Here is a 27349-nt window from a genome sequence, read left to right on the forward strand (position 1 = left end):
CCGAGTATAAAAGATGAGAGCCAGATGATCACCACCAGTCTCCATTCGGAGGAAGACTCGCTGCAATCTCAGGGCTTCTGAGCTTCTTCTGACCCATCATGGGGAATATGAAGCTCTGCCTATTGCTGCTACTTGGCACTTATGCCATAGCTCGTGAGTATAATGTTCCTTTGCATCTTGGTGCATTAATGTTTCATTAGTGCATTTCATGTTCTGAAAATATTTTATTTATTTTTCTTCATTCTATATATCGCATCACCTATTTTTTGCACATTATATATTTATTTTTTAATTTAATCTTTGAATTATCTTTTAATATTTAATATATTCATGCATTTTCAAACTTGTTAACATTTTTTTTCTATTCATAATTACCTTATGACTTTCTTACCAGAGCAAGAAACAGAGTCAAATTCTCATCCAGAATGTCATTGTAAGTATTTTTCTTCAATTATTTCTTATCTTTTGACAAAATGTTATTTGTATTCGAGGTATCTATGCATTCCTTTAATTTATCCTTATCTTTTACCTATTGGACTGTACCTATTGTTGTTGTCACTTACTTTGAACCCTCAGTAAATGACATCACCATTCTAACGTGGCCATGCACTCTTTATCAACAACAGACAGTGATTGAGTCAGGATGTCCAGATTTCTTATTGCTTGTCTTGATTAGATAAAACTATAAAAAGTAAAGAAATTCAAACAAAGTAATATTAAAAATGTAAATTATGTTTTATTATTATTTACTTTATTTATTATTATTTTAAGTATTAAGTAAAGGTCCTTATTTTGTTCAAATTGAAAAAAAAATACTTTTAGGAAAATGAGCTGGAAAGTCTACCAGTGCTAAAGGAAAAAGTGTGTATTCAAAATGTATATTTAAGATACATCCTCTCAAAAAATTCCTATATATATATATATATATACTGTATATGAAAGATATATCATATAATCTAATATATGGTATATCCTTCATTTTTGTTAAAATATTTTTATTTTTATTGGACAACAAGTAACTAATTGAAAAATACATTTTCCTGAGAACATTTTGCAGTGTGGGATTATTCTTATTGTTGAATTGACCTCGCATTTATTGCATTTACAGTATCTAAAAGATTTAAGATCTACAAAAAATATACATATCGGTATGAAGCTGAGATCCAGAACAGGGTGACTGGGACCCCCCCTCTCACGAATGGTCCCAAAATCTCCTGCAAGGTACATTTAAAAAATCATATAACAATTCAGTTTCTTAATATGTCTTTTGTGGTCTTTATTCTTTAGAGTCGTTAACATACAACCCTTATATCCACAGGTCGAAATTGACGTGCCCGTGGCATGCAGCTTTGAGCTCCATACCAGTGAGTGCTCCCTAACTGAGGTGGTCGGAACAGATGCAAATGGGGCGCCCATCTATGCACCTGCTGCTGAGGCCCAAGCCTTTCAAGCAGCCATAGAAAAGTATGTCTCCCTTACCTTTAGAGAAATCAAATTATCAAATTATCAAATGATAATGTTACGTCTGCAAATATTCGAAATGAGTACAGCCAATATTGCTAAAATATACCAACAGCTAATGAAAAATAAAAACTACCTCTAAAAATATACATTGTGAGACTGGTCTCCAGTTTATAATAAACTGATTTAAAAATTAATCAGAAACTGTTCAATAAGTTATTCAACATCTATTCCTTCTCTTTGCACAGGAATGCACTGAAGTTTGTAGTTGAGGGAGAGACAGGTGTGACACTCTATCCAGAGGGAGATGAATCCAACATTCTGAACTTCAAGAGGGGTATAATCTCTGCTCTGATTGTCCCTGTCATGGAGATGGAGGAGAGCAAAGACATGGTACATAAACATGTTTTCTTCTGCTTTAAAGCTATAATCTGTAAAGATATTAATTGTCTATTGTATTTTGAAATTGTTAGATTAATTTAATTTAAGCAATGCTGTTATGGACATCCACTTAACAACTAACCAGATAAGTTCTGAATCTTCTTATCTGGAATAATAAATTCTAATGAGGGTACATGGTAATCTTGACCTAGGTAGTCAGCTGACTATTTCATGACATTCATGTTACTGCCACTACATCCTCATAAACCTATTGATAGTTTTGAAACAATTATTTCAGTTCTATGATTCGCTGAAAAATACTAAGGCCAGCTTTTGCATTTTTGCTCAGTATTAATATTATTATTTTTATTATACAAATATTTATATATATTTTTAATAATCAATATTCAAAATATCCTTGCTCCAACAGAGCCCCCAATACTCACTACAACATTACTATACATTACATAAAGCAATCTGTCTGTATTTATTAGTAATAATAAAGTTATTGTAATTGATTGTAAATATGGTTTTGGCCACACAACTTTGGCCACATACTGTATGTCTAGTGTAAAATCCTACTGACTTAAAAGTAAATGGGGATCCATTACCCCACTCCACCTCACCTCAGAACACCAAATAATTTAAAATAAATTCTGAAAATTTAAATCTATTTTTATTAAAAACCTACATTGAAAAACACTGCATTTTTTTTTACTTTCACCCTGTCTACAGTGGACATGTGTGGTGCAATGCAACTAAATCTGATCTAATCTTCTTCAAGCATGCACTACTTGTAGGACAGTACCTGCATGCCCCCAGCCCAGTGGTCGTCCCACTTTTACACAATTACTGCTGTACACAAACATTTATTTGCATTGATTTAGATTACCTCATCTAATCTAGGCCACTGTCCATGGAATCTGTGCCACTGATGTCAGGGTCAACACCAAGGAGGATATTGCCACTGAAGTCACTCTCACTAGGGACCTGTCAGGATGTGATACTTTCAAAACTCAAAGAAGCCACACTAGCCCTCTTGCCATCATCACTGGTTTGGTGAGACAATTACTTTGTTGTTTGTTTGTTTGTTTTAATCATACCCTCTGCAATCATTGCTTCTTAGTTTATTTTTATTTTTTAATTACTATTTTTTTCATTAATCATCATACTCAGCGCAATTTACCAAGTACCGAATGTTAAAAAAACAGGTAATGATTAGGCAAGTTAACACTAACCAATATTGAAAAAGCATGTTATCATACAGACTGAGCCAGGTGAAGAGGTGAAAAAATAATTTTCAAGAAACAGATAATGTAATTAAATTTATATTTGTTTGTCAACAGCAATACCCTCTGTCCAAGCTGATTGGCAGTACCCAGTCCTGCAACTACAAGTTTGACAACCAGAAGAACCACATGACCTCTGCCACATGCACAGAGCAGCACATATTTCTTCCTCTCTCTTACCAGTGAGTGACGCTGACATCATAGCACTTGCTACTTTTACAGTTTTTCACATTTGCTAAAACACTAAACCTCATTCTCTGAATCAAATTCTGAATAGCCTAAACCAATTTGTCAAATAAATCACTCTTTCTACAAAACCTTAAACCAGTTCAGGCAGTTTAGACACTGTCTGCAGATCTTATGCACTCTTTTTTGGAAAATTCTAAACACATTCTCACTCACTAAGACATAAAACCCTAAACACAAGAAAGCAAAAGTTAAGCACAACTGCAACAAGTCTGTCGTCGTTTACACACAATAATTACAGTTTTTCTCGATTGCTAAGACACATTTCTTGAAAGCTGCTCTCCTTTTCTCTGAACTGTGAACACAAAACCCAATTTTCAAGCTATATTCACAAAATCTCAGACTCTTCTTGCAAAACCAAACTTTCACATCAAAACAGTTCAATCTGTGCTCAAAACTGAACTATGTTGTCAAGTCGTGCCCCGAGTCAATCAAAATTAAAAACACTACTGAACAGTCGCTAAACACTACGTAGAAAAATAGAAAACACAATGCTCAGGACATGAAGCTGGAGAAATAAATGTTTATTGTTCACTGTAGGCTAAATGCATGTTGCAAAACAAAGAAAACCTGTGCATTTAGCACTTGTACAAAAAGACAAAACAGAAATCTTGTGCATTTACACGTAGCACTTGTAAAAACAAACAGAAATCCTATGCGTTTGCCACTTGTGAACAGTAAGCCCATGTAAAAATAAAGTACAAAAATATACAAATAAGTGCATTACTCAGCCTCAGCATCATGTCTCCGTACTGGGTCAGGCCACAGGACTTCATCCACATCACAGGCCACATTTTATCTGGCCAGGCAACAACATATAGATGGGAAGAGTTCGTGTGAGAGGAGGTCGAGGTGGTCGAAGTGGTCAGCGAAGACAAAGAACAGTAATATCTGATGAAATCAGAGCGACTGTGATTGACCATGTTCTTGTCCATGGTATGAGCATGAGGGAGGCTGGACAAAGGGTACAACCAAACATCAGTAGATTCACTGTGTCCACCATAATCCGAAGATTTAGAGAAGAGAACAGGTAATTACTGTACCATTTTTTGGCATTATAGTACAGTATGTAAATGTTGACAGCAATTACTGTATGACATACTATAGAGCTGGTAAGTCCCGCCCATCCGTAAAACCCCACTGGACCTCTAGATTGAAAAATCGCCAATGCAAGTGAATGTGAGAAAATAATTATTTGACTATAATGTCAAAAAATGGTAATTACCTGTTCTCTTCTCTAAATCTTCGGATTATGGTGGACACAGTGAATCTACTGATGTTTGGATTTCATCAGATATTACTGTTCTTTGTCTTCGCTGACCACCTCGACCACCTCTCACACGAACTCTTCCTCTCAGGCCTCACAAACCAGTGCTCTCTGAACTGGCTTACTGTATATGTTCCCTCACATCATTAGCCACAAGTGTGATCAGTTTTGAGTTGTTGTGTTCAAGTGGTGAAACCTGTGCTTTAATTGTGTTTGACTTTTGTCACCTGTGCTCACCATTATGCAGCACGGGTGCATCACAATGAAAATGTGTTGGCAAGTTGTGTCTAAACAGGTGAAAAGTGCTTATGGTTTTGCCAAAAGAGCGATTGATTCAATCAATGGGTTCAGGCAACTGAGCATTTGGTTCAGACATTAGGGTTTAGTGTTTTAGCAATTGAGAAAAACTGTAAACACTCTTCACACTTGTTTCTAAATATTTAAATATAAAAAATACAAGCCAGTTGGTGCACAGATGGAAATTAAAGCTTCTGTAATAGACCATGTTCTTGTGCATGGAATGACAGAGGCAGAACAAAGAGTTCAGCCAAATTTGAGCAGATTTTGTGGCTACCATAATAAGTTGGAAAGTTCAAAAGAAGAATGGAAGAGAATTTTTTTTTACACTGTATTTTTATACACTGTATTGTGATCATTTCAATATATTCTTGTGTAGAACTGCAAGATCACCACACCACAAGGTTTTTTTGTTGATGTAGTTGAAGTCCTCTGGCTCTGACCTAGTTGTAAGACTTGATCCTTTTGTACAAGATGTTAGATAGTTGGAAATAGTAATTATTTAGCAAGAACTTCCACACAGAAGTTTGGTGAATATACCAAAAAAAGGAAACACACGCACACGCACGCACACACACGCACACACACGCACACACACGCACGCACACACACACACACACACACACACACACACACACACACACACACACACACACACACACACACACACACACACACACACACACAGTATGTATGAGTATACACTTCCAGTCAAAGGTTTGGACACACTTCCCCATTCTCTTTGATACTGTATATAAATCATACATACACACTCTTTTTTTTTTGGTATATTCACCAAACTTAGGTGTGATTTCTTTCGAGTATGTTTATGTTATTTGAGTGTGTGTTTATGTGTGTTTATCTTTTTTCTTGCAAAATAATTACTATATACAGTAAACATTCTTTTTTTGTAACTACATCCATTTTTGATGTAGTGTCTAAAGAACAATGTTTTATTATAGTTTTTTTCTGAATTGCTAAAATACATTTTTTGAAACCGTGTGTGTGTGTGTGTGTATTTTTCCTTTTTTTTTGGTATATTCACCAACTTCTGTGTGGTTTCTTTTGAGTGTGTGTATGTTTGTGTATTTATTTCATTGCAAAATAATTACTATATACAGTATATCATCTTACTATCTATCATCTTGTACAAAAGGATCAAGTCTTAGAGCTAGGTCAGAGGACTTCAACTACATCAGCAAAAAACCTTCTGGTGTGGTAATCTTGCAGTTTTACACAAGAATATATTGAAATAACCACAATACAGTGCATAAAATATTAAGTTTTTTTTAAAAAAAGTAAAAAAAAAGACTCTTCTATTCTTCTTTTGAACTTTCCAGGTGATTATGGTGGCCACAGAATCTGCAAAAAAATTGGCTGAACTCTGTTCCATGCACAAGAGCATGGTATATAACAGTAGCTCTAATTTCATCCGAAAAATATTTTCTTCCTCATCCTTCTCTTCCACCACCTCATATTCGTACTCTTTTGTACCTCTCAGATTGATGGATGCACCCGTGCCATCTGTGCACTTTGAACTGGCTTGTATTTTGTATATTTAAATATTTAGAAACAAGTGTGTAGAATTTTCAATTCTTGTGTGTAAACGACGACAGCTGTGTTGCAGTTGTGCATAACTTTTGTTTTCTTGTGTTTAGGGTTTTGCATCACAAGTTCATCACGAGCAAATTGTGTCTTAGTGAGTGAGAATGTGTTTAGAGTTTTGCAAAAAGTGTGCATTTGATTTGCAAACAGTGTCTAAACTGCCTGAACTGGTTGAAGGTTTTGCAGAAAGAGTGATTTATTTGACAAATTGGTTTAGGCCATTCAGCACCCTGCTGAAAAAACCAGCATATGCTGGTTAGGTATGTTTTGGTGCTGGGATGCTGGTTTTAGCTGGTATATGCTGGTCCTTTGCTGGTTTATGCTGGTCCCTTGCTGGTTTTTGCTGGTTTATGCTGGTCATGTTGCTGGTTAATGCTGGTCCTTTGCTGGTTTATGCTGGTCCTTGACCAGCAACATGACCAGCATAAACCAGCAAAGGACCAGCATTAACCAGCAAGGGACCAGCATAAACCAGCAAGGGACCAGCATAAACCAGCAAAGGACCAGCATATACCAGCTAAAACCAGCATCCCAGCACCAAAACATACCTAACCAGCATATGCTGTTTTTTTCAGCAGGGCATTTGGTTTAGAGGATGGGGTTTAGTGTTTTAGCAAATGTGAAAAACTGTAACAAAGTTCGGGAGGAGCACGTTCAGATAATTAACCTGGATAAACACAAGGAGCACAATCATTTATTAACCTAATTAACAGATGTGTATATATACACCGCAGCTTTACCTCTGTTCCTTGACAGTTTTCCACCATCCCTCCGCCACCCCTTCTCGACACTTACAACTATTTCTGTCCTAACCTATGGGGGTTACTCTGAGTTTGGGCCAAAATTCCAAACTCAGAGCCCTTCCCTCGGATAGCACACCAAATGCGCATAACCCCTTCTCTGTTTATTATATGTAAGGGTGAACTCGTGAAATGATCTGTAGTACGTATAGTATTGACTAATGTGTGTATGATTTGAAAGCTTTGTTTGATTTTGATTACAGGTAAAATGTTTTTTAAGCGATTGTTTGATTCTGCCAGAAGAGTCAGGGGTTCTGTGAATTTAGTTTGAACATTTGGATTTGTGTTTAACGTTTTGAGAAAATGAGTGATGGCTTCAAAAAAATGTGTTTTAGCCATTCAGAAAAACTGTAATAATGATATGTGTACATGAATGGAACATCCTTCTAATCTATTCAATATGTATTTAATTTTCTTTGCAGGAATATGTATGGTATCTCTTCTCTTGTTAAACAAATCTTAACTCTTGAGGGAATCAGCAAGATTAATGACAGAGTTTTTGATTATCGTGAGTGTGCCCAGTTTCACTGTATATCTTAAATATATTTTATATCTTTGGATTTGGATTATTTTGGATTTGATTTGTCTGGTTAAAAATTATAGAACTGTTGGTAATATGCTTACTTATTTTTTTCCCTAGTTGTGACTATGTAGCCTTTCACTCACATATTATCCCGCTCTTCAAAATACAGGTTCTACTTACCCCAAACACTTGGCTCTAGAGGCAATGGAGGATAAAGCCCCAGCTAAGAACCCTGAGGCTCTGCTGTTTATCTTCAAGGAGCTAAAATCCATCAACGAAAAACCAGATCGGCAGCTGAGGGCTAGCACTTTCCAAAGTTTGGTGTCTGAACTCCGTGGACTTGAGCATGAGGTTCTGCAGCAGACCATCACTCAGATGGTGGAGGAGGACAAGTTATTAACCTGGCAGGCCTTGATTCAGTGTGGCACCTCAGAGTGTGGCAGCGCCATGTTTAGTATTCTAAAGACCTTTGACACTGATGCCATTGAAGTAGATGCTGCTGTCTATGCTCTAGGAGTGATGCTCAGTCCTACTGGCCTCTTGGTGAAAGACATACTGGAGATTGCACAAACCAAGAAGAGCAAGCCAATAATGTATTCTCTCAGCAATGTTGTAAGGAGGTACGCAAATTATTTTCCATTTCTGGACTGCTTAAGTCCTTGCATTTCCTTGCTGTAAACAGCACAATTTTTTACAGATTGTCCAGGCTGGTTCATATTAGTTAAGTGCTACCAGCATCACCATGGTGTCAGATGCAAAACATAGTTGGTGAAGACTGTTACTTACATGGTCTTTTTAGTGAAGCTGATCCACCAAAGTAATCGTGCTTTGTAAGACATAATCACACCATAATCCAGAGCACAATATATGCTGGTGATCAGTTATGCTATCTTCATTTAGCTAAAGTGTAATCTTTTCAGGCACTTCCAAGCTGAGGGACAGCTCACCTCTGAGATTCTTGAGGTGTATAACTTCATTACTTCCATCCTTGGTGCTGACTGTGCTGGCGAGAAAGATCTGACCTATATGACCTTAAGGGTGTGTGTTTTAACATATATTTCTGGACATTTTTACACTGAGAAAACAACTTATTTTATTAGAATCTGCCCTGTTTAGGTGATTGGAAACATGGGCGAGGCTATGGAAGCAGCTGATCCCAACATAAAGACCACACTGCTTAAGTGTATGAGACAGCCTGCAACTACCCTGTCAGTACAGATGTCTGCTATCCAGGCTTTCAGAAGAATGTCTGTGACTCCTGATGTAAGTGTTTCAGGATTTGTTCAACAATTTATATTTCTTCAGAATCAAATCTGTATCCTATGCATGAAATTATCCTACTAAGAAAACCAACTTCACACTCCAATCTCTTTTTTTATGTTCAGGTCCGTTCCAACATTCAGAGAGTGGCCCTTTATGCCAAAGGTGCTGTTCAAAAGAGACTGGCTGCATATCTTATCTTGATGAAAAAGCCAGAGGCAAGTGACCTGGAGGTTGTGAGGAAGATCCTTACCCAGGACCAGAATTTGCAAGTCAAGTCCTTTGTGACTTCTCATGTCTACAACATTATTCATTCCAGGGATCCTGATATGATAGAGTATGCTACTTAATTTGTCAGTTTTCTCTAGACTGAATGTCTACCATTTATTTTGCTCTTTATCCTCAACACTATAACCTTTTTTTCTTCCTAGGTTGGGCAAAACAATAGTCAAGGTCATGCAGGATGATGAGGTGCTTACCCACTCTAACTACACTCAGCTCTCTCGTAACTATAAAATGGATTTATTTATGCCAGGCAAAGATGTCATGGGCTCCAATATGCAGGGAAGCATCATCTTTGATCCTAGCAGTCAGTTGCCCAGGGAGGTTATGCTGGAGACAACCCTGAAAGCTTTTGGTTACAACCTTGACTTCATGGAGGTAGGAATCTTCATGTGTTATTAACTTGTATTTAATTAGTTGTAAAACTCAATTGGTATATGATTTAATATATGATATCATATGCAGAGCTGGGTAGATTACTTACAAATTGTAACCCACTACTGATTCCAAATTACATGACAAAATGTAGTTAGTAACATAATTCATTACATTACACATTTTAGGTAATTGTAACGTGGGGTTTTGTTTTGTTTCATGTTCATGTTTTCATGTCTTTTATTATGTAATCATTTCATGCTGTTGTGTCTTGCTTCCCTTCCCTCATGTATTCCTGCCATTGGTTCCCTAGTTTCATGTGTCACGTTCTGATTGGTTGTCTTTGGTTGCTATGGTCTTGTTCCTTGTTTTTCATTGGTTTGTTTGTATCATGTGATCCTCCTTGTCTAGTATAAATAGCCCTTGTGTTTTAATGGTCCTGGTCGCGTATTGAAGTATTGAAGTGTAATTCTGCTGTTTGGTGAGTGTTGATCAAGTCTGTTTCAAGTCAAGTTAATGTCAAGTCTGTATCAAGTCAAGTCTGTTTCATGCCAAGTCAAGTCAAGTCTAGTCTCGTCATTGTTTGGATTACGTTTGTTGTTTGGATTTCACGTTTGGATTGATTGTTTGGATTATGGATTATCGTCACTGTAAATAAACTGCACTTGGGTTCATCACATCTCGCCGTCTCAGTGGACTAATTGTTACAGAATACGCGACCACCAAAATGAACCCAGCAGTTGTTCGTCTCCTCTCTTTGCGTCAAGGAAACCAAACGATAGAGGACTATGTAGAAGATTTTTGTGGACTGTGCCATCTGGTTGCTTTTAATGATGTGGCACTTAAGGACATTTTTAGAGTGGGTTTAAATGAACCCATTCGTTCTCAATTGCCTGGTGGAAAAATTCATTGGTCATTGGAAACATATATTGACTTTGCTCTCAGGTTGAGTGGTTCCTCATTTACTGTGGGGATAGCTGACGAGGAACCCTGCTATTCTTCAGTATCTGCCACTCCTCATTCTCCACACTTAACCGCCATGTCTGCTGCTTCAGGGCCTGCTCACGTCATGTCTGCTGCTTCAGGGCCTGCTCACGTCATGTCTGCTGCTTCAGGGCCTGCTCACGTCATGTCTGCTGCTTCAGGGCCTGCTCACGTCATGTCTGCTGCTTCAGGGCCTGCTCACGTCATGTCTGCTGCTTCAGGGCCTGCTCACGTCATGTCTGCCGTTCCAGGGCCTGCTCACGCCAAGCCTGCCGCTCCAGGGCCTGCTCACGCCAAGCCTGCCGCTCCAGGGCCTGCTCACGCCAAGCCTGCCGCTCCAGGGCCTGCTCACGCCAAGCCTGCCGCTCCAGGGCCTGCTCACGCCAAGCCTGCCGCTCCAGGGCCTGCTCACGCCAAGCCTGCCGCTCCAGGGCCTGCTCACGCCAAGCCTGCCTTTCCAAGGCCTGCTCACGCCAAGCCTGCCGCTCCAGGGCCTGCTCACGCCAAGCCTGCCGCTCCAGGGCCTGCTCACGCCAAGCCTGCCGCTCCAGGGCCTACTCACGCAAAGTTTGCACCCAAGATGGCCGCCATTCCAAAGCCTGTTCACAAGATGGCTGCCGCTCCAGAGTCTGCACCTGTCATGGCCGCCATTCCAGAGTCTGCTTACAAGATGGCCGCCATCCCAAAGCCTGTTCACAAGATGGCTGCTGCTCCAGAGTCTACACCTGTCATGACTGCCCTTCCAGAGCCTTCAACCATCATGGCTGCCATGCCAGAGTCTGCACCCAAGATGGCTGCCATCCCTAAGCCTGTTGTCAAGATGGCCGCCACGCCAGAGTCCCCGGCCAAGATGGCCGCCACGCCAGAGTCCCCGGCCAAGATGGCCGCCACACCAGAGTCCCCGGCCAAGATGGCCGCCACGCCAGAGCCATGCCAAGCCTCAATTTATCCTTCAAAGCCTCATCAGGTCTTGATTGCCAGCATACTGGATCCTCCTTTAATGTCAGTCCGGGCTGCAGGCATACCCGCAGAGCCAACGCTCCCAAGCCACACACCCACTAGCCTGGAGGGCTCCCCTCTATCCACTGCGCTGCCTGTGATGGCCATCGCCATTTTAAGTGTGTGGGCTGCTCACTGCGTCCCAGAGGCCACGTCTGTCCATGAACCCGCTGCGCCCATGCCTCTTACCGAGGCGGCGTCCATAGCGGGATTTCTTGCTCTGCCGGCTCCGCCATGGCTTCCTGCTCTGCCGGCTCCGCCATGGCTTCCTGCTCTGCCTGCGCCGCCTAGTCTTCCTGCTCTGCCTGCACCGCCAAGGCCTCCTGCTCTGCCTGCACCGCCAAGGCTTCCTGCTCTGCCTGCACCGCCAAGGCTTCCTGCTCTGCCTGCTCCGCCAAGGCTTCACGCTCTACCTGCACCGCCAAGGCTTCCTGCTCTGCCTGCACCGCCAAGGCTTCCTGCTCTGCCTGCTCCGCCAAGGCTTCACGCTCTGCCTGCACCGCCAAGGCCTCCTGCTCTGCCGGCTCCGCCATGGCTTCCTGCTCTGCCTGCGCCGCCTAGGCTTCCTGCTCTGCTGGCCCCGCCATGGCTTCCTGCTCTGCTGGCCCCGCCATGGCTTCCTGCTCTGCCGGCCCCGCCATGGCTTCCACTACTCCACAGTCTGCCACTGTTTCATGGCCCTGATCCTCCAGAGCTTCACTGTCTGCCATCACTCCACGGTCCAGGCCCTCCACTGTTTCATTGTCTGACACTGCTTCACGGCCCAGATCCTCCAAGTTTCCACCATCTGCCACTGCTCCATGCCCCAGGCCCTCCATTGATCCACAGTCTGCCACTGCTCCACGGCCCAGGTCCTCCAGTTTCCCACTGTCTGCCACTGCCTCACGGCCCAGGTCCTCCACTGTTCCACAGTCTACCACTGCTTCATGGCCCAGGTCCTCCACTGTTTCACAGTCTGCCACTGCTCCATGGCCCAGGTCCTCCATTGATCCACAGTCTGCCACTGCTCCACGGCCTAGGTCCTCCAGTGTTCCACTGTCTGTCACTGCTCCACGGCCCAGGACCTCCATTCTCCCATTGTGTAGACCTGCCCTTGCCCCAGGATCCAGGCTCACCACCTTTCCATACTCCATGCCATGATCCCAGTCCTGTTCCCCTGCATGGGCCTGGCCCTCCATCCCTCCCCCATATACTGTCTCTGCTCCACCACCCTTCTGGACTTTTTGGGTTTTTGTTTTGTTTTGGGTGGTGTGTTTTGGGCGTCTGGAGCCGCCCTTAGAGGGGGGGATATGTAACGTGGGGTTTTGTTTTGTTTCATGTTCATGTTTTCATGTCTTTTATTATGTAATCATTTCATGCTGTTGTGTCTTGCTTCCCTTCCCTCATGTATTCCTGCCATTGGTTCCCTAGTTTCATGTGTCACGTTCTGATTGGTTGTCTTTGGTTGCTATGGTCTTGTTCCTTGTTTTTCATTGGTTTGTTTGTATCATGTGATCCTCCTTGTCTAGTATAAATAGCCCTTGTGTTTTAATGGTCCTGGTCGCGTATTGAAGTATTGAAGTGTAATTCTGCTGTTTGGTGAGTGTTGATCAAGTCTGTTTCAAGTCAAGTTAATGTCAAGTCTGTATCAAGTCAAGTCTGTTTCATGCCAAGTCAAGTCAAGTCTAGTCTCGTCATTGTTTGGATTACGTTTGTTGTTTGGATTTCACGTTTGGATTGATTGTTTGGATTATGGATTATCGTCACTGTAAATAAACTGCACTTGGGTTCATCACATCTCGCCGTCTCAGTGGACTAATTGTTACAGTAATCTGATCAGACTACTTTTAGATTGGGCTTTAGATTACTTTCAACCATTCTTGTTTATTGATTTACAGTGCATTCAGAACGTATTCAGACTCCCTACACTTTTTTCTGTTTTGTTATGTTGCAGACTGATACTACAATTGTTTAAATTATTTTTTTCCCTCACTGATCTACACACTGCACCTCATAATGACAAAGTGAAAACTGAATTTTAGAAATGTCTCTAAAGTTTTTAAAAAGAAAACACTAAAATATAACATTGACATAAAGGATCCAGACCCTTTACTTAGTACTTAGTTGAATCATCACATCGGTGGAGTGTTGCAGTGATGTTTGTCCTTCTGTAGGTTTCTCCCATCTGCATATATGATCATTGAGCTTAACTTGAGTGGCCATCAGGTTTTTGGTCACCAGTCTAAACAAGGCCCCTCTCCATCAGTTGCTCAGTTTGGCTGGGTGACCAGCTCTTGTAAGAGTCCTGGTTGTGGCAAACTTCTTCGATTTGAGAATTATGGAAGCCACTGTGCTCTCGGGAACCTTCAGTGCAGCAGACATTTTTTGTAGCCTTCCCCAGATCTGTGCCTTGATACAATCATGTCTCTGAGCTCTGCGGGCAGTTCCTTTGACCTCATGGCTTGGTTTTCACTCTGATATACATTATCAGCTGTAAGGCCTTTTATAGAGAAAGGCCTTTTATAGAGTGTGTGCCTTTCTAAATCATGTCCAATTGGTTTAATTTACCACAGGTGGACTACACTGAAGGTGTAGAAACATCTCAACAATGATCAAGAGAAATGTGAGGCACCTGAGCTAAATTTTCAAATGTTGTTGCAAAGGGTCTGAATACTTATGTAAATGTGATATTTCAGTTTTTTTTCTTTTTAATACATTTACAGACATTTCTGAATGTATTGAGGTTACTACACTCATTTAATGAGAAAAAAAATGGATTTAAACAATTGTAGTGTCAGGTTGCAACATAAAAGTAAGTAATAAAAAAGATATGAAAAAAATACTATAGTAAATTTACCAGGTAGTATAGTAAATACTATAGTGTTTTTGAACCATACTATAGTAAATGTACTATAGTAAATTGTGAAAAACAAATACTATATTTATTTATAATAATTTTATCATAGAAAATGTAGTAAAATTATCTAGTAAATAATGCTATAGTGTTTTGAACCATACTATAGTAAAAATACAATAGTGTTTTTGAACCATTCTATAGTAAATGTACTATAGTAAATTGTGAAAAACAAATACTATATTTATTTATAATAATTTTATCATAGAAATTTTATCAAATACTATAGTGTTTTTGAACCATACTATAGAACAAATACTATAGTGTTTTTGAACCATACTATCGTAAAAATACTATAATGTTTTTGAACCATATTATAGTAAAAATACTATAGTGTTTTTGAACCATACTATTGTAAAAATACTATAATGTTTTTGAACCATATTATAGTAAAAATACTATAGTGTTTTTGAACCATATTATAGTAAAATACTATAGTGTTTTTGAGCCATTCTATAGTACAGGCACTATAGTAAATTGTGAAAAACAAATACTATAATAATTTACAGTAAATCTACCAAAGAAAATGTAGTAAAATGTCTCTAGCAAATACTAGTGTTTTTGAACCATACTATAGTAAAGGTACTATAATAAATTGTAAAAAAAAATACTATATTAATCTATAGTAAATTTACCATAGAAAATGTAGTAAAATGTCTCTAGCAAATACTAGTGTTTTTGAACCATACTATAGTAAAGGTACTATAATAAAGTGTGGGGAAAATACTATAGTAATTTATTGTAAATCCCTTTAGTAAATACTACAGTGTTTTTGAACTATACTATAGTAAAGGTAGGTTCTACAGTAAATTGTGGAAAAAATACTATAGTAATTTATAGTAAATTTATCTAATAAATACTCTCTAATGAATAGTGTTTTTGGACCATACTATGGTAAAAGGTTCTAGTAAACTGTGGGGAAAAAAACTGTAGTAATTTATAGTAAAATTCCGTAGTAAATACTGTGTAAATACAGTGTTTTTGGACCATACTATAGTAAAGGTTCTACAGTTAATTGAATGGTAATTTGCTGTGGTAATTCTACTATAATAATTTAGACAAAATTACTTTAGTCATTATTGTAGTAAATTTTCCAACACATTTTCCAAGTACAGGATACTACAACATGGCAGGCATCACAGCGCAGGTCAGGGCAAAACATATACTAATACAACACATGCAAATTCCTTAAAATAAACAACACAAAACAACATCCTATGAAGTCATTTGTTTTTGTTTTTTTAGTTCTTGGCTACATTGTTTAACTTTTGCCCAACATTGTATTTAACACACAAGTTAATTTATTACTGGTAAATGCACTTTTATGTGTCTTAATTACAGTTAATATGGACTCCTACTTGTTATTTCCTAAGTGTTTCCTGGGATGGACAGCTTAACTGGAATGCCTTTTGATGACTGGACCCCAGTCACTGAATGTGTTCAGGCCCACTGTCTGTTGATGCAGACAACATAGCGTTATATCTTCCCTTCTAATCACAATCTTAAATCCTGTTTATTATCTGTATGCAGATAATACAAACCTGTTTATTATCTGTATGCAGATAATAACTTTCTGGGTCTAAAACCTACAGACAGCTACATGCGTACAGTACAATGGCATTAGTTTACCATTTCGCTGAAGCAGTTTCTAGGGCAACATTCAGACAAAACTTAGCAGTTATAGCTACCACAGCCACATAAAAACGTACGCTAGATAGTTAAAGACTACACTACGCGTACTTTAACCAATAATTCATGAGATCTGACAAGGTAAATAAGAGACTTAACTTACCACTGCCAAAGTCCTCGCTGGGAAGTGCGGTCTTCCGTTTGGTCAATTGAATATACATTTGGAAAGGGTAATTTGGCATTCATTGTAACCACGAGAGCTCCGTAATCCCACCAGTAATAAAATAATAGGACAAATTTGACGTTACTTAAACTTTCTTGCTTCCACTGTGGTACAGAGAGCAACATTTACTGAACACACACTGTATTTTCTAATAGTAGGCTATCCTTTAGTAACTCACAGATTATCACTGTAGTTAATACTACATACTGATATAATATACATTAATAAAGAGTAGTTTATTTTATAGTATTTTACAGTATACTACAGTTTACTATAGTAAAAACTTAATTTTACTAGTTTATGAACAATACTATAGTATGCTGTAGTATAAGGTAACAAAGTGTAGTAAATACTATAATTTACTACAGTGTTTACCGTTTACAGTTTACTATAGTAAATTCTAAAGTTTACTATAGTATTTACTATAGTTAATGAACTCACCATAGTCAATACTATAGTATGCTGTGCATTAAACATTATATTACATCAAAGTTTCCCAAACTGGGGTTTAGGAATGAACTACAGTTGGTTTATGAGTTTAATAAAAAGCTGTTTTTAAAATGTTTCACGAGTTCGCCCTTACATCTAATCTGCTTGAGCGAGTAATAAGCATATTTTGGCGTGCTGTCCTGGGGAAGGGTTCCGGGCCCGGAATACAGGCCGGACCCAGAGAACTCCCCCTGCTAGTTAGGATAGAAACAGATTAGAAGTGGGGAGTAGGGGTGGAGGAGGGATGCCAAGAAACTGTCGCTGAATAGAGGTAAGACGGCTGGCAATATATAGATGATGCGCTAATTCAATGATTGGTTAAACAAGTTGCACCTGTGCCGAATGGATTGATTATCTGATCGCGCTCCTCCCGAACCTTGTTAATAAAACATCATTAAATTTAGTCATTATAAAATAAAAATAAAAATAAATAAATGAACAAAAAATAAATATTTTGTTTACCCGCATGTCATGTGATCATAAATAACCTACTTAGTGAAAATTCAAATAAAAAATAATGTTTATCAGTTGTTGATGCAACATTGAAACACTTTTTAAACCTAAAAGGATTTTAAATAATATGTAATCATAATATCCATAAAAAGTAACTAGACTTATTACGAGTATTTTAAAATGTAATTTAATCTAATTACAAGTATACAAATACTTAACTTTTGGAATCTGATTACGTAATCTAAATTACGTGTAATCCGTTTACCCAGCTCTGATCATACGATAGCCATATTGTTTGTACTTATCCTTGATTTTTATGGACTTGTTGCATTTGCATGTGACTTTTATTTTTATTTATTTATTTATTTATTTTGTGGTCACCAAGTTTGGCATGGAGGGCAAAGGATTTGAACCAACTGTTGAGACTCTCTTTGGAAGCAATGGCTTCTTCCCTGATTCGATTTCCAAGGCAATGTACTGGGTTGGGGACAAAATGCCAAACAAAATCAATGAAGTTCTGCAAGAATGGGTTGAACCCCTGAGAACAGAAAAAACTAAAAGACAGGTATTGTTTATTTTCAACATAAAAATATGATTATTTAAAGGATTGAATTTTTCATGCATGTATCCAAGGCTAGCTATCAGAATTTTTTCTTTGATAGGTTCCTGAGAACATTATAAGGGAATTTGTGCAGAACTTAAACAAGCTTATAAAGGATCTATACAACCAGGACTCCCCAGAGGCTATAGCCTACTTAAGGATCATGGGGAATGAGTTGGGATACATTAAGAGCACCAATGACCTGTCAGCTATTGTTGATAGGATGGCCACATATATTCAGGCCCTCAAGTACTCACCTGCTTGGGTATGTATATACAATATGCTGCATTTTATATGCATAAAATAGATCTATATTAGCTTGTTGTTTTTGAGGCACTATAAATGCAAAAAAAAAAAAAAAAAAAAAAAAAATCTACATATTCCTGTTTTAATAGATTACAAAGGCCTTGATGTCTGGAGATCAGAGCATCTTTGCTCACTACATCTTTATGGATAATGAGTTCTCCCTTCCAACTGCCTCTGGATTTCCCCTTAAATTTGCTTTGTCTGGGACCTTTGCACCTGGTGTTGAGGGTGGTCTGCATATGGGGCCTGGCAGGGTATTGAATATTTGCCTTGATTGCTTTTTGTTCAGTGTCCAGATAACTTATGTAGAAAATTTTATAGCAAATTATTTTCATTCCATCTTTTTATTGTCATGTTTATTAGCATTACTAATGTATCCCTATTTTTTCACAGGGTGAACTGTCTTTTTCACCCTCCATGGCAGTAGAATTTGTTACACGTATGGGAATCCACATCCCCAAATTTGTTGTCTCTGCAGTGGAAATGCACACTAATATGTTCCATGAGAGCTCTTTCAATGTCAAAATCACTAGTGGAGATGGCCAAATAAAGCTGTCTATCCTGCCACCCAAGAGCACTACCGAACTCTTCAGAGTCAGGTAGCTTTTGTGCTATATGTCTGAAATTATTTATTTTAAATGTATACTTCTGTATACATTTATGTATGTATCTTTTTTTCTCAAACAGCAACAAACTAATGGTGGTGGCCAAAAGCCCAGTCACAGTTGTTCCTGAGACAGGTGACAGAACAGCCATAGTGAACTGCAGGCCCCTTATTTCTGGAATCAATTATTGCACCACCATACTTGAGAGAAATCCTCTCAATAGAGAGTCCAGGTAAAAATCAAACTTTAAAATGTAAAAACACAATAAATCACTTTTCTATGTGTTGCACTAAAATAATTATGTGTCCACAGTTTTGTTTTGGGTCTTCAACCCACCGGTGACATCTCTGAGTACACAGCAGCCTTTGCCTATGAACAATTTAATGAGGGCAAGGAAGGACGCCAGAGGGTTGATTCTCTGAAAATGATTTTGAAAGCAGAAGGCATGTATTCTTAACAACAGTGAATTTGAAATCATAACCACTCTGTTATAATATAACTACATTCCTACAGTGTTTGGTTTTGTGGGTTTTATGGATATCTTTTAACTTTGTTCTTCTTTTCTTACCATAAGGTACTAAGGCCACAGAGGCAACTGCCACTATAAAGTACAACAGGAACAAGAATATTCTCACAACCAGCATTGAGATTCCTGACTATGATATTGAGGCCGGGATCAAAATTGGTGTCATTGACAGCCTTGCTAAGGGAAAAAGGATCAGTATTGATTTTTCCAACAAAAACATTAACCAGTTTTCTCTCATTGGTCATGCAAAGTAAGTAAATAACTTTTTGAAACACTTGCCAACGGGCAAGCTCCTTTCATCTAAAGACATGTTTCTTCTAATAACAGACTTGAGGCCATGAAAGATGGCTTGCTAGAAACTCAGTTGATTGTGCCCTCACTTAACACTGAGGTCACTCTTACTGCCACAATGAACTGTGCTGAAGATTTGACTCTGGAACTCAAGAGTAACGTCAAGCTCCCAGAGACCAACTCTGTGCAGAAGATTGCCTTACAATATGGTATTGAATACTTATCTTAACTGTCACTGTTTTAACACTCTTTTTATTTTAAATCTTTATTTATTTAAGTCAGTAAGTCTCATTTTAAGTCTTAAAAAGTAAATAATTATTTTTTGGCTTCATACCAGCAGGCACCGGATGTCAATATAACGTCAAGTTGACATTGGACCCAACGTCGAACAGACGTTGCATTTTGGTTGAGAATGAAATTCGGGTTCACGTCAGTACTTGATGGCAATTTGACGTTGACTTAACATTGGATTTTGGTTACACGACCTACAAATCAATGTCAGTTGTCGTTGGTATTGGACCTCACATTGACATTGACAATAGACGTCGAATTAACATTAAATTTTGGTCACCCGACGGTTGCAACCAAAATGTAACCACCGTCTTATGATGTTTTGTGCCTGCTGGGCATGTCAATTATAACAAGTTATAATTTACTTTTAAAACAGCTAAAGATGAAATGAAGATTGAGATGAAGTCCAACATAGACTCTGAGATCCAGAAGCTGATGCCTAATGCAGCACCTCTTCAGAGTCACCTATATCAGGCCTTTGATGACATGATGGAACATAAAGTTGTCAAGACTGACATGACACTTCGTCACATTTATGCAAAACTCTGGGAGGTATGATAGTATAAAATGTAAAATAGTTCATTTTATAAACATTAAAAATATTTGGATCATAATCTATGTTGTAATTTATATTATAGGCTTATCTCATTTGGATGGACAAGATTGCTTCTGATGTGCCATACCTTCAAACACTAAGGGAGAGCATTCCAGATCTGGTTATTCCATCTATGCCTGAGAGAGTGTTCATGAACATGTAAGATTAATGTTTTAAATCTACATAATCCAGTTACAAATGTGTTTATCCATTCAATTCCAATTTCATTTTATTCCTTTTGCAGAGAGAGCATGTTCAAATACAAGTTCAACAAAGATCGTGTTACTTTCACCATTCCTTTGCCTCTTGGTGGAAAGACATCTAAGGACCTCAGAGTCCCTCTCACCATGACCACCCCAGACCTAGCTATGACACAAATTGGTGTAATGCTGCCCTCTAAACAGTTCAATATACCAACATTTTCCATTCCCTCTAGCTATGACCTCTCAATGCCTCTTCTAGGAATGGTAGAGGTATCAGCAAAAGTGAACACAAACTTTTATGATATAGAGGCAGTTTTCTCTGGTGGCAACAACACTGTCAATGAGCCCAGCTACATTACAAGCTACAAAGTTGTTGCTAACAGTCCTGTGGAACTTCTTGGTTTCACTGTGGAAGGTAAACTATGCATACACAAAGTATACACAATACATGATTTTAGTTTTATTAATTGATATGGGTCTTTAATTTAAATTAATGAATCAATGACCATATTTGTTACCTGCAGGATCTGCACAGATTGCTGACATTACAGAGGACATTGCAAAGTTTGACATAATTTCTTCCCTGAAACATAAGCTCATAGATGCACACTTCAGTCTAATGGAAACAACCAAAATCACAGATGCACTGAAAACAACAGGAAATTACAAGATTGAGGCCTTCAGCTCTCTGGGTATGGAGATGTCACTGGTATACACAACCCAAGCTTCAATTTCTTCTGAAATCACAGGGAATGGAAGTTTAGATGGATCACTAAAAGTAGGATCAATATCTGCTAGAACTACTGTCACACAAGCCTTTGTAGTTCAACCCAAAACCAGAGAGGCAAGAGCTGAATCCACTTTCAGGTTAAACTGTCCAATTTTCCAAATCTTAAACAAAATGAAAGCTACAGCAACTAATGAAGAACTTTTATTTGAATTCAACACTGACATAGAGAATGACCCAGTCCACCACACCACCAAGTTCAACATTGAACTCAAGGAGGCTAAGTTTACTATTAAGTCTGATAGTATCACCAGAGCTTATAAGACTAAGCTTCAAAACCAGATAGATTTCTCTGCAACCATGAAAGAGGTCACTATCAGGATTGAGTCCCAGGCTGATGACAACACAAACCGAGCTTTCTCACAGCTTACTGGGTCCCTAAACACTCAGGGACTGGAGCTCAATAGTGATGCTATGATCAACTTTGCTGCCAACCATGCTTCTACTAAAGGCACGCTGTCATTCACCAAAGATAGCCTGACTGCTAGCTGTACCACCGGTGCTCAGATTAGCTCTGTGACCTTTGAAAACATTTTCCATGGTGGAATTACAACTACAGGTGGTACGGTGTCAGTCTCCAGTAAGGGAACAGTCAGTGATAACAGTGCTGAACTTAAGATTGAAGGAAGACTTGCAAGTTCAGAGGTATACCTAAACAGCATGTACAAGTGTGACATTTTCAATGCCAGCACTAGAAATATGATATCTTTCAAGCTGAATGAAGATGGTCTGAACCTCTCCAACAACTTAATTGCATCGCTTCAAGAGATTCAAATAGAAAACACAGACTCACTTATACTTACCCTCAAATCTCTGACCATTCACTCTAAATCTGATAGCTTCCTGAATGAGAACAACTTCTACAAGCACAACATTGCAGTGGACATACATGACTTTACAGCATCTTTAAATGGCAAAAATGATTTTAAAGTCATTGGTATCCACTTCAGCAACGAGGCCCAGATCAATGCAGAGCCCTACAAGATGGAAGTTACTGGAACTCTGAAGGGGATATTTGGGGAAGAGGAAATGAGACATACATATGAGATCATGTGTGTAGACCAGACAGCCACTGCAAAGTGCAGCACCACTGGAAAACTCTTGGGCAGCCAAATGACTCAGAGCTCTGAGCTTGAGATTGTTAGGTTTTCCACAAAGTTCAGCAATGAGGTGCGCTTCAACTCTCCCTCTCTTAGACTAGAAAGCAACATTCTAACCAAAGCAGAACCTTTCAGTATGAATGTTGAGAGCTCTTTCAACTCTGATGGAGCACTTAATCTGTATGGAAAACACAGTGGCCAGGTAAAAAGCATGCTGCTCCTTCAAACTGAACCCAAGTCTTACTCTTTCAAGCATGAATGGAAGGCCTCAACCTCTCACCAGCTAAATGAAAACTCCATTGAAACTAATTTCCAGCATAAAATAACCAGTGCTATCACCCCTCAGCAGCAAAAGTTTAACGTCAATATGGAGTCTACGCTGAATGACCATGCATTTGACCACTCCCTGGAAATCTTCAACACTCTAAACAACATGGGTATTGCACTGAAAAGCACCGTGTCCACCAACCTTTTGAACAAAGGCAATGTCAATCAAGAATTTGGCATCACAAGTGCTCTGAAATATGAGAAAAACAGTGATAATCATGTTATTTCCCTTCCTTTCCTTGATAAGGTGCCTGTTCTCATAGAGAAGGTCAAGATTGCAGTGTTTACCATGAGAGATCTAAGCACTGACCTGCTTAATGGGATTGATACTAAATATGACATTACAGCCACTTTTAACAGCAAAGGAAATGAACTTTCACATATAATTGAAAATTTTGATGTGGACATGGTCTTGGATGATGTGAGACTTTTCGCCTCTGATATGACAGGTGTAGTAATGGAAATTGGTAAAAAACTACAACCCATCAGGGACTTGATTGACAGTTTGGGCCAAACAACTGGCATTATCACCAGGATAAATAAAACTGTCAACAAAATTGATGAGATTTTGGCAGAATATAATATTGAAGCAATGGTTGAGAAAATAATTGATGATGCTGTGGATTTAATGAAACAATATAAGCTAAGAGAAACTATGCAATCACTTGCAAGTTACCTAATCTCACTTGACATAAAACCAGTATTTGATAAAATCTTTCAAGAAATGAATGAGCTGACAAAACTACTAAATACCAAATTCAGTGAAATTATGGTTTATGAATTTGACACCTTGGCTAATGAAGTTAAGCAGATGGTCACTGACCTCATTACCGTCCCCTGCTTTGGAATGTTGCATGGTGAGATAGATATCAAATCCTCACAGCACACTCTGAAAACCCGTGCTGAACTTAAAAACTCAACAAACAAGTTCACAGCTAACCTGAATTCTCATTTCCAGACTCCTATTGATTACTTGGCATACACCTTTGATGCCACTGCCCACCTTAGCATCCTCAGAATAAAAGAGCTGTCTCTGACTGAGACAGTGAAAGCAAATCACATGGCTTTCTCTCTTGATCATGAGGGATTAATGTCCATAAATGGTCCTATTGCCGTGGTATCTTCCAAGACCACAGCTAAGGCAGCCACAGAACCATACACTGCTGACTTAGTGAACAATGTATTTCTGAGCACAGAGAATGGCTTCTCAGGTACATTGGAGATCACTTACATCCACAGTGTGAACATGCCAGTGGTCAACATCTTCAGTGAAGTCACAATGACCCAAAAAGGTACTGCTCAGCTGGAATCTGGCATAATTACTCTCACCCTTGGAAATAACGGCAAAGGAAAATTGTCTATCTTTGATTATTCTGATGAAGGAGCCCACAAGAGTAACTTGGAGATTTTGATCGATATGGAGTCCATAAAACTGACTTTTAATGGTGACACTGACAGCAGTCTTCTCAAGATGAAGCAGAAAGTTGATGCTGAAACTAGAGGTTTGAATCAGATCAAGTTTAATGTGCATGCAGAGACAGAAACTCTTTTCATCAAGAGAAGCCTTGCAGCAGTGAAAGGGCAGATTCGTTTGAAAGAACCCATGGTTGAGCTGAGTGGATCTCATGATGCTGAACTGATTGGCAAATTTGAAGGCACCATTACCAACTCAGTTAACTTCAAGGCTGTGCCTTTTGAAATTATCTTTGACACCAAGAACAAGAAAAACATAAAAGTAACACTTCCCTTTAGGTTGTCCTGTAAAGTTGATCTACTAAACGATATGGCATTAACTCTGAATCCCTCTGTGCAGCAAGCCAGCTGGACCAGTCTTGCTAGGTTCAATCAATATAAGTATTCTCATTACTTTGGTATGGCTAATGGTGAGAAGGAAATTCAGTTCTCTGCATCAGTCAATGGTGAGGCTGACTTTAATGTGCTGACATTGCCGATTAACATTCCTAAATTGACTGTCCCATTCATCAACAAAGAAATACCATATGTAGAGAAATTTTCTTTATGGGAGGACACAAGCCTTAAAACAATCTTGATCACACCTCAGCAGACCTTTGATATGGATGCAAAGCTTAAATATGTGAAGAATCCTGAGATGTTCAACATTCAACCAGTCCTCAATTCTATCATTAGTAAAATTAAAATACCTATTTTCGCAAATGCCAAAACCACATTTGATACATATGATTGTCCTTATTTTGCCAAGATCACTCTTCCTAGTATTAAGAAATCAATTATGATCCCTGTCATGGGAGATCTTACCTATGACTTCTCTGTGAAAACAGCTATAATCACTATGAATACCAAGGCTAAGATCCTTAATCAGGATGAAATTGATGCCCAGTTTGAAACTCAGTTTATCTCTGAGTTTGGTATATTCAATGGCAAAACCAGTGGCTCTGCCACTTTCAACATGAATTCAGGGATGAAATTGTTTACCAATCTAATTGTGGAGCATAAATATTTTGAGAATAACTATAATGGAGTTCTTGAGACCAACACAGAAGTCTCAAATGCTGTTATTTCAAATGCTGCTAAAGTAAATCTTCCAGATGTAAAATTTATGCTTTATCACAATCTAACTGGAAATACAGAAGAAGGTCTTACTGTCTCTGTATCTTCCCCATCTGCTGGACTCCTTGGTCTTCAGCTGCACAGCAAGAGCTTATCCCACCATGCAGGAAGACTTTTTGGTGCAATCCCAGTAAGTTTTTTTTTATTTTTTATTTTTTATAATTTTAGAATATAACAATTTATTATAAATGTAGTTCATCTTAAATATCAATCAGTTTATTTATTATACATTTAGTCTGTCTTACATATTGATTAATAGCTTAATATTTTGAACGTTCAATATACTATTTTCTATTTTATTTATATGACATTTTCTATTTTTTATTACAGTCTGAGGAATACATGGACATTCTAAAGGCTGACATTGTAATCAAGAACTCAAACATACTGAGCTTCCAGACACAGTGGAACAAGGACCTCGCTAATCAAATTCTTTTGTGGCTGAGGAAGAAAGTTGCTTCATTTAAGGATTTGAAAGAAACAGTAACATATCATGTCACTGCAGTTTACGATGACATCAGCAAGAAGTACGAGAAGCTAGAAAGTACTAGTCATCACTGTCTGAAAGAACTATCTGAAATCCTGAAATTAAGTGTGGAGAAAGTAAAGGAGCTCATCAATTCGATCAAGTTTCAAGATCTAGACAAGCACTCATCCTGGATCAGTAACGTTTTCTCTGATGCTGTCAACTCCAACATCCTAAATGAAATAGCTGAGCAGGCTGTGAAGACCAGGAGAATTATTGAAGACTACTATAAAACTGTCAAAACCAAGGCCCAGGACATTTTTGCTGAGATGACCCTTGAGCAACTGACAGAAGACTTCCAGACTTGGGTTGAATCTACTATGACCTATCTGGAAGTTCTCATAAATCAAATTATTGAAACCCTCAAGGATGCCAAAAATATTCAGTCCTATGTGAGACTGAATAACACAGAAATCAACATTGACATTTCTATTCCATTCATATGGGATTTATTTAGTAGAATGATTTCACTTCCATGTGTCAAGAAACTAAGTAGCTAAACTTTGCCATGAGAAATGATCAAGATTGCCTTATTAAAAGTGTTATTGCCCACAAAATATTTGCCCAAACCGCTTTGGTTCCTTTATTTTGTTTTGTAAGTAACTAATTTTAGAATAGTGTTCTTTAAAGAAAATACCTGAATGTTACGATCTATCGTATTATTGTATTTAATAAACAATGACAGTAAGTACCAATAATGAATAAATAAATAAATGACAGCATATGGTGCTATTTGTTGTATACAATCAGCTATACATCTCTGCTTATACTTTAGACACTTTTTCCCATATACAGTTATTGTTTTCTTTATTAAATCTTTGGAAATCATTTTATATGTGTCATAGAGTGGCCATAATAGAAATACTACTAATAAAATATAAATGAATTTTCAATTTAAGAAATCAAGTAAAAATTTCTCAGGTTACATATGTAACCCTGGTTCCCCGAGGGATTGAGACGCTGTGTCCGAAAACGCTATGGAGAACGCCATTGGCGAACCACGCTCTGATATACATGTAGACTGTCCAATAGAAGGGCGTGACATCACGGACAGGTGACGTAAGTGACCAGGAAGCTATAAAAGCCTGTGCACCGGCAACGGCATTAGCTTCAAAGAGTGAAGCAAGCGCTCGCAGGGATGCCGGA

The 27349-nt window shown here is 38.5% G+C and overlaps 1 protein-coding gene across 1 annotated transcript; it reads left to right on the forward strand.

The window, feature by feature from the left end:
* Nucleotides 1-36: 36 nt before the first annotated feature.
* On the forward strand, nucleotides 37-26925 carry LOC141348400 (apolipoprotein B-100-like). Its single transcript, XM_073852714.1, has 26 exons — nucleotides 37-153; nucleotides 395-433; nucleotides 1109-1221; nucleotides 1319-1464; nucleotides 1710-1854; nucleotides 2749-2901; nucleotides 3189-3313; nucleotides 7769-7854; nucleotides 8039-8489; nucleotides 8790-8907; nucleotides 8986-9132; nucleotides 9255-9466; nucleotides 9561-9789; nucleotides 17842-18021; nucleotides 18119-18322; nucleotides 18453-18617; nucleotides 18757-18962; nucleotides 19051-19200; nucleotides 19281-19411; nucleotides 19543-19744; nucleotides 19822-19994; nucleotides 20453-20628; nucleotides 20715-20830; nucleotides 20916-21289; nucleotides 21399-25807; nucleotides 26008-26925. The coding sequence occupies exons 1-26, from the start codon at nucleotides 99-101 to the stop codon at nucleotides 26701-26703; spliced, it is 9201 nt and encodes a 3066-aa protein (XP_073708815.1). The 5' UTR covers nucleotides 37-98; the 3' UTR covers nucleotides 26704-26925.
* The last annotated feature ends 424 nt before the right edge of the window (nucleotides 26926-27349 follow it).

The sequence above is a fragment of the Garra rufa genome, chromosome 13 (genome assembly GCF_049309525.1).
Source record: "Garra rufa chromosome 13, GarRuf1.0, whole genome shotgun sequence".
NCBI lineage: Eukaryota > Metazoa > Chordata > Actinopteri > Cypriniformes > Cyprinidae > Garra > Garra rufa.

Coding starts and splice junctions, on each gene's coding strand:
- LOC141348400 (XM_073852714.1), top strand. CDS start 99: ATGGGGAATATGAAGCTCTGCCTATTGCTGCTACTTGGCACTTATGCC. Junction 434..1,108: donor TTCTCATCCAGAATGTCATT/GTAAGTATTTTT, acceptor TTGCATTTACAG/TATCTAAAAGATTTAAGATC. Junction 1,855..2,748: donor TGGAGGAGAGCAAAGACATG/GTACATAAACAT, acceptor CATCTAATCTAG/GCCACTGTCCATGGAATCTG.